The following is an 8,433-nucleotide window of genomic DNA, read 5'->3' as shown; positions in this document are numbered from 1 at the left end:
CCTACAGCTACACCAACACACTCCTATACTTTGTACTGTGCATATTGTTCAGTTAACTTTTAGTGATTTTTAGTACATTGTGGACTGTAGACGAGAAGCTATTTTCCTGCTCTGTGCACACATCAGGCTGAATTTATAGAGCATTTTTATTTTATTTTTTTATGTGCATTTCAAGTGTGGAGCTATTTCTGCCTGGTTCTTATTTTGAAAGGATTGGAGAAAATGAACAACCCCTGATCGCCATTTTGATTGCTAATAAGAAATGGAACATTGTTACAATTAAAAAATATGATTTCTTATATTTATATTTATTTTAAAGATACATTATATAGCTGTATTATTTAGTTCAGTTTATTTATTTTTTAACCGTAATTCTGTCCCATTTTATTTTTACACCATATGTTCTAATATCATCTATTCTGTACAAGCCTGAATAAATACTGTGACACTGAAATCCAATCCTGTCTGGTCCTCATGCTCTACAGGGATGCTGGTGTTATGAGTGTAACACACACACACACACACACACACACACACACACACACACACACACACACACACACACACACCAATATAAAACAATGCTGCTGCTGCTGTGCTGATAATATACAAACATAACCAAGCATTCACTTATATGTAACATCAATAGGTTACATATATCTTAGCGAAATTACACTAAAACACATTGATAAGGTGATTCAAATGAAATCTGTTTATAATAACAGGCTATTTGTATTAAAAGACATGCATATAGGCTGTTATCGCGAGAATCTCAGTTCTTAACAGCTTGTCAATGAATTATCGCGACTGTCCGCTCAGAAATTATTATTGTGCTCTTTCGAGACGTCAATATAATTATATCGTTTGCAAATCATAAAACATAGTATCCGAAAATAACCTGTGACATGTCTTCTTTCATCTGTCAGCATCGATTATTTTTTAGAAGGGCATAGTCATTAATATCGATGTTTGTTCATGCCTTGTCCGCTGGACTCCATTAAGATCCAATGCATTCTGTCAACATCCGGTTCAGAAACTGTCCCTAATTAGCGTCCCAGCAGTTCCCAGCCGGTCCCCAATAGCGCTAGAGGCCGCCATTATGCCGGCCCCATGAAATGAACGGAGTTTGCATAACTCTGTCTATTTCTAAGGCTCTGGGTTGTACAAGGCCTCCCGTATGGGGCGTAGTTTCAGACGAGGGGCGGGCACTACCAGCACGCTGTAAGGTTTTCAAACTGCAGCTGGACAAAATACAAAGTTTATATTTACCTACTGCATTTCATTCCTTCACACAACCAGGAAGTCTTGGAAATAACCTTGGGAGAATTGAAGACTTCTTAGGGCTTTTGACTTTGAACTATTTTTCGGTGCCAAGGAATTATATCACGGCGGCCAGGTGCTGAAATTAGGTTGTAATGAAATGTTTTGCCTAGTTTATACACAAGATTGAGTCTATTAGTGTTTTTAAGTGGCCATTGTCTGCCTGCCAGAGTGGAGCAGAGGCATGGCGGTTTAAGGTTCACGTAGCCCAGGCAGAAATCATAAGAGAAAGATCACAAATGCGTTGTTTGTTATCGATTTCATTGATTAAGATGTTCTACCGTGGCTGTTTCACACAAAGCGTTGCCTGCCTCATCTAGAGCGCCCGCCCATTGGGGTTTTCTTGGTGGGAGATTGATTATAGGCTACGGGACCAGTCGAGTCGTGGAAGAGAAAGCCAGCGTCTGCTTGGATCCCCCTCTCACCACCAAAGGACCAGACACACAGGGGAAAATACGACTTATTTGCATCCTACTTTATACCACTAGGACTTTAGCACAACCTTCATCGGGTTTTTGTTGGGGTATTGTCCGCTGTCCAGTCCACGCATCCAAATAACGCGCAGGTCATCCACAAAGCTACGCCGGGACGGACTTTGTCTCGCTGAGGAGGAGGAGGAGGATTGCCATTCTCCTGTGAATCGCCTCCGCAGTCTGAGTCTCCCACAGATGTGTTCAGAAGAGACGATGGGTTGGGTCGCATAGAGGCGTCTTGCATAGGCGCATGTCGTCATTGACAATATAAGAAATAGGTGATAACGGGGAAGACACCTAATTTTCGTTTTATCAGCAAGCGGGACACGGGAGAGAGGTGAGGGCATCCCGTCCGCTGCTGTCGACTTTTCCTCCACAGCGACGGGGATTTGACTCTCAAGAAGACAGCCCCGGCTCTGCAGACTTGACCGACGTCAGGACAGGTGGTTTACGAGAAAGCAACTACAACATCAAAACGGACGAGACATTGCCCTTATAACGGATTATTGGAAAATCTGCTGGGCAAAAAACAATGGAAACCTATTCGATCCTAATTGTCTGTGCGCTGCTTGGTATGTATCGATTGCTCTTAATTTATAATGAACAGCATAAGCCTGCATTATTCTGTATTCTACTGTGTACTATTTTGACCAACACAACCATAAAAATAACGGGGACAAACATCAACTGTGTCTGCAATGTCTCAGTCACACCTGAGTCATGGCACACCTGCATGGCAAAATGGGGCGTGTGTTTGTGTGAAAGAGGCTTTAGACGTCAGCTAGCTGAGTTTGGGAGATCATTTCACGTCATATTAGTCACTACTATTAGTCACTACAATAACATGCCCGCTTTGAACATCTGAGTTCATGTATGATTTGACCGTGTGTGTGTGTGTGTGTGTGTGTGTGTGTGTGTGTGTGTGTGTGTGGGGGGGGGGGGGGTTTAACTAGGTTAATGTGACATTTGGACGTTAAATCTCAGATTAACCCTATACGCAATCAGTTCCTCTATTCAAAGATGAGCGGGATTGCATGTAGATGACAGCCTCCTATATTTTGTAATTAATACACTCATGTCACCTGGATATCAACCCAGTGGTGTACAGAAACAGGCACATGTCAGAGTGATATCCTGCATACCGTCTGTATATCCTAAAGACTGTCACATATACACTTCATGGCCTTTCGAGTCTTTGCAAGTATATATAGCCTGCATACCATCCAACATGTATTCCACATTACAGCTACACACACACACACACACACACACACACACACACACACACACACACACACACACACACACACACACATATCCATATATCCATACAGTACATAGCCACATACACACATCCTGTCTATGAACTGTCTCAAACAAACACCAGATGGCTCTTTCTGTTCCTGGATGTCAGTGCTGGTGGGGAAGGGGGGGGGGGGGGGGGGGGTGGTGTCAGTGGAGTGGCCCAATCGGATTACTAGTCTGCATTTTCCTTCACTTACCCTTTCAAGGCATCAGAACACACTTTCCACTGAGGGTATTGATCAAATGAGGCAGTAATAGATTTATTTATTTATTTTCTCAAGGAGAATGTCTTGTGGTTTTCCCTGTATGCTGTATGCACAATATACAGTACAATATGCAGTTGGTACAATAAACTATGGCACGTAATCACAATAAAGATCGAATTGGCTGCGTAAGATAGGGTGTTCGTTCCATTTGTAGCTTCTGGATGAAACGGGGCTTTTGTTGGCTATTCAGAAGTGTTCATTATGTGGATTCGAGCTCTCTTGGTAGTTAAGCTGGCAATGTGAAAATGTCTTTTATCTGGAAAAATAGGCATTGAGTTTGGAGGTGCCTGTGAGTGTTTGTGTATTGTGCACGTTCGGGCGTGCAAAATACGTTCTCTGTGTGTGTGTGTGTGTGTGTGTGTGTGTGTGTGTGTGTGTGTGTGTGTGTGTGTGTGTGTGTGTGTGTGTGTGTGTGGCAAGCCGCCAAGGAGTGTGCTATGTGTGTCAGCTGGTGTGCGACGTGTTTGCACTTGCATTTTGTTTGTGAAAAGAGCTGAATTTAAAGGTGGGTGACAGTTGTTGGAAATAGAATAGAGACTATAACCATATCAGTAACTGTACCCTGAGGTATCACTTACACACTCTTATAGGTAGCTAAACCTGTATCTGCTCTTTCCATGCTGCTGGGCAGACATCCAGTACATGTGTGATTGTGTGTGGATATACATATATAATGTACCTATATAAACTGTCTTGTTTCACATTTGATTGAACATTTTTTGTCAGATCTATGTACTTTTTTGTGTGTGCGGTGTGCATGAGACAGAGAGAACATGAACAATCCTAAAATACCCGGGACATCCTGGTTTATATAACTGAATTGAAGTGTAATGTAACGTTAAGCAGAAAGCTGTCAGTGAATACCTCAGTGGTTTCCATTTACTGTGCTGACAGTAGAACAGCAGTTGACCAGTTTTAAATTCGATGATTTCAGACCGACCTAACAATATACAGGAAAATGCTGAAACAGCATTTTTATTTAATTATTTGACTTCAAGATGCACATTATTTTCTGTTACACATTATTGTGAACATTCTTGCTTGATGTTTTTTGGTATCTGAATATTTGGTATATGAAATTGAAGGAAATGTGGGTGATCATATTAAATGTGGATATGGCGATGTACAGTCTGAAAAGAAAGGCCGTCTGCTGTCAGCAGAATCCAGCAAAATGTCAATTCCAGTAACGGCTCCATTTTGCCGAGTTTGTAGAGGCATTGCTAGCTTAGTTTAACTAAAGTCTAAACTTTGTGGAGGCCCTCCGGAATCCTCATCACCAAGGCTTTCTGTTGTCTCAAATAAGAATGACAGCTGAGCGTTGCACCTCCCTCTGCTATGCTATTTCAGTCACACACACACACTCTCTCTCTCTCTCTCTCTCAGAGAATAACAGGGCTCTGGCCCCTTGGGTCAAGGCCCGGTCAGCTCACTCACTTTAAATATTGCTGTGAATCTCGAGTCAGCTGTCACCACGTGGTGAATGATCTCAGATGCCGGGTAGAGAGAATGATTGGTGGTGGTCACACGTAGCTTCGGGTCTCTAAGATTTCGCTCGGCTTTCTTGCCAGCAAAGGACTTGCGTCTGGCACTCTGGCTTCCGTCAATGCATTCATATGCCTCTGTTTACCTAAGACAGAGCACTGTGTCTAGACAGGCAAAATGCTATAACTCATTCAACCTCTATGTGCTGCATACATCTGTGTGCATTATGCAAAAAAACATGTACCATTATTCATTTTGTGTGTAGTTTCTTTCTATGCTTTTGTGAACCTAAAGCAAAAGGCCTACTTGTGAGGCGAAATATGGGCCACATGAAACTGTTGGATTGTGATGGTGTTATTTTTATAGTCTTATATTCTGTACTGCATGCATGCTTCTTTGCACAATTGGACTCCTTTGTCGACCCACAAAGAAATGCCTTTTGTGCCCTTGTGTTTCACAATCTCAGCACCGTCGTGTCAACTGACAACAAAGCAACGTAGCCCCGCAAACCAGTAATATCAGTTTGGCTGGCACCTGCGTGGTATTTATTTCCAGTCAAAATTAAAGTTGCAATGAATTATTTAAAACCCACGCCATTGTCATTGTTCTGAAATTGGCTGAGAGCTGAAACATCAAATCAGTCATGCATCAGTAGAGTTGAATGAGAGAATGGGAGTCTGGACGTGGTGCCAGGACTTGTCTGGATGGAGTGCAGAGTGGCTTGCCTTGGGGCTACCTAAAGAGGAATCACACACCCTGCTAGCCTCGGGGCTAGCAGCCCTGTATAACAGACTTTACAGCCAGTCGCTAAAACTCACACCCAACTGTCACTGCAGTTTACCGTTATGCTGATGTACGATGACAAGGACAAACTCTAAAAGTTTACCTGTCCATCTTCACTCCTTCACGCCTTCACTCCTGTTTTGAGGTGGAAATTCCTCTTTTTTCAGAAGAGTTAACGAGAAGAGAAAACAAAGCATTTGGGATCGGGTTGTAGAATTCCCTCAGCCAGACAGAATTTCTAATTGAAAAGTAAAATAATGCATTGATGGCTAGATGTCCTTCACTTTCAAAGGAATTTTCAACCCATGACCCAGATCCAAGCTTTAGCGGCCTCGCTCCGGTTGACATTGGGGAGATAAGTAAAGTGACTGTACTGTGAGATGAAAACAATTTCTTGAGGGAGGCTTCCTGTCCGCTGTACTGCATCAGGAGGCCGGCTGGAGCCACGGTTTCAGCCGAGGCTGTGTCTGTTTTGTGTCTGATTTGGACTCCAGGGTAGCAGCACCTCTCATTAGCTGTCAGCACTCCCCCACATCACAACCTCCTGCCAGAACACAACTGTGCACGCTCTCTCGCACACATCGTTTCATGCCCCCTCATGTGTGATAAGATCGAACAGCCCATTCATAGCCATTCCTGTTGGACACATTCAGAGTGTTAATTTGGGCTGACTTTTGCATGGCTCAACCACCTAGCCCTGCATGTGCGCGCGCGCACACACACACACACACACACACACACACACACACTGTCTCTGCGCACTCCCTGACCTCCCTCTCTGACTCCATTTTAAAGAAAACTGCAGCCAAGCCCAACCCCCTTCAGAGAGCACTAATTAGACGTTGCCCCTGGGTACCGATCCAGATCACATAGTTCCATCTCCCTAATGGCTGCAGTTAGGTGGATTGTGAACTGCAGGAATCTGTGCTTTAAGTGCCACCAGGTCTACCTCAGACCGTTTACGAGCAGCCTCCACCGTCCACTTCAAAGGACATCTCACCCCTCTGCGGTTCCATGAGGCCGTGATGACTGGCTAGCCAGAGGATTCCAGTTCACATAAACACCCACATCGCGAGTCGTGTCTCACACTCTGCTTGATCCTCCACCCGAACGGAGCCGGCGCTGGTGGGATACGCACAAGGCAGTGTAACTATGGTGACGCCTCTCTTGTCTTCTGCACACTGCTGATCCATATTCAGTCAGCGACGCCTGAGCGTAGACACGCACACACACACTATACCGTACGCACGTACTGTACTCACTCACTCCTCCTACAAAACGTCACGGTGACTGTACCCCGGTTAATGTGTTTCTTGTATGGTTGTCGGGCAGAAAATCTGTATGCCTAAAAATGACAGTTACTTTTCAGGGAAATGTAAAATACAATGGATCCAGTGTAGTTAGTATTTAGTCACAAGCTCCTGTGGTTAAATATTCATCAACACCACAGACAGACATGGCTGCTTTCAACCTGGCTTCTCTAATTCGAGCAGGTAATTATAGCCGCTCACATCGCATGGTAATACGTTGTGAGCTTGTAGATCGGACATTTTTTGCCTGATACTCATAGTTATAGAGCGTCGCAGTCCCGCCACCCTACCAGGGCCCAGGAAATGATTCTCTGTTCATTTTCCTCATAGACTTTTCAAAAAGTATTTATTTAAAGACCTTTTAAGTGTAGTACAAAGCCAACTCTGGTCGTGACAAATCATGACAACAAACACAAATCTTTGGGCCAAAAAAAGAATTAGAAGAAAAAATGTTTGTTGTTTTTCTTCTCTGTAATTATTCGTTTGGTCCAAAATATTGTGTTTATTGTCATGATTTGTCACAACTCCAGTTGGCTTTGTCCGCGGCGTAACCCTAAAGTAAACTCTTTAAATAAATACTTTTTGAAATGTCTATGGGAAAAATGCATTGGGAATAGTTTCCTGGGCCTGGCGTCGTCATGACAGGGGGCGGGACTGCAACGCTCTATTTGATGTACTGCATGTACTGCATGATGTGAGTCAGGTGAGTGTTATAACGAAGTCTTTGTCTTATAGATAGCAGTTTGGCAAAATACAAACAATTCATAGGCAGTGCTGGCATGGATGTGTTGAGTGTCTATCTACTGTGTTCAGCTAATGTTTTGCCTCCACTTGCGCTGCCGTGAAAAATGTAATTATTTACAAACAGAAAAGGGATCTATAAAATAGAGAATTAATTTATGAAACTATTTTTTGACAAAAATATGAAATATGGAAACTAAAGGCAAAGATGCTAAATGTATCGGACTACTGAGCTTACTACACCCTCTTTGGAAAGCGATGTGTTTGCCTGTGAGTTGTGTGAGCACATGAATGCGTGCATGCCTGTGATTGCATGCACATAATTGCAAGTATTTACAAGCGCTTGCGTTTTTTGTTGCCTGAGAGCAGAAATTACTTACAATGGGAGAGAAGTCTGTTTGAAGTAGACTAATTAATAGAGAATTGGTTTACTTTCCAATCAGTGGCTTAATGCACAAACACAGAGCTTGATAGAAAGTGAAAGTGAGCTGCCAATCATAGGCTATGCATATGAACTGCCGCACACAAAGCAAATACAGCTGTCGTGCTTATGTGAACAAGCGCAAGATGGATAATTAACGAAGATAGCAGATTGTTTTTTATCGTCCGGTGTTATTTTGAAACAAGTTTAGTCGGCTGTGCCGTAATTGTGGCTAATCCCAGGATGCGGGCATTATAGAGCCATTGCTTATATTCTGGGTTTTTGTGATTGCGAGGGTTTTAAGGAGGGCTCGACGGAGGGGCTTTGTCATT

At 43.2% G+C, this 8,433-nt stretch overlaps 1 protein-coding gene across 3 annotated transcripts in view; it reads left to right on the top strand.

Annotated features, from left to right (window-relative positions):
* Positions 1–1,325: 1,325 nt before the first annotated feature.
* The window catches only part of igsf3 (immunoglobulin superfamily, member 3), an 88,119-nt gene continuing 81,011 nt past the window's right edge, over positions 1,326–8,433 (top strand). For all 3 annotated transcript variants that reach the window (XM_083777264.1, XM_083777265.1, XM_083777263.1), the window contains exon 1: positions 1,326–2,365. In XM_083777264.1, the coding sequence (XP_083633390.1) occupies positions 2,326–2,365 (40 nt within the window). In that variant the 5' untranslated portion in view covers positions 1,326–2,325. The remainder of the gene's footprint in view (positions 2,366–8,433) is intronic.

Source organism: Protomyctophum parallelum, assembly GCF_964188405.1.
Source record: "Protomyctophum parallelum genome assembly, chromosome: 11".
NCBI lineage: Eukaryota > Metazoa > Chordata > Actinopteri > Myctophiformes > Myctophidae > Protomyctophum > Protomyctophum parallelum.
This window is presented reverse-complemented; position numbering and strand designations above follow the sequence as displayed.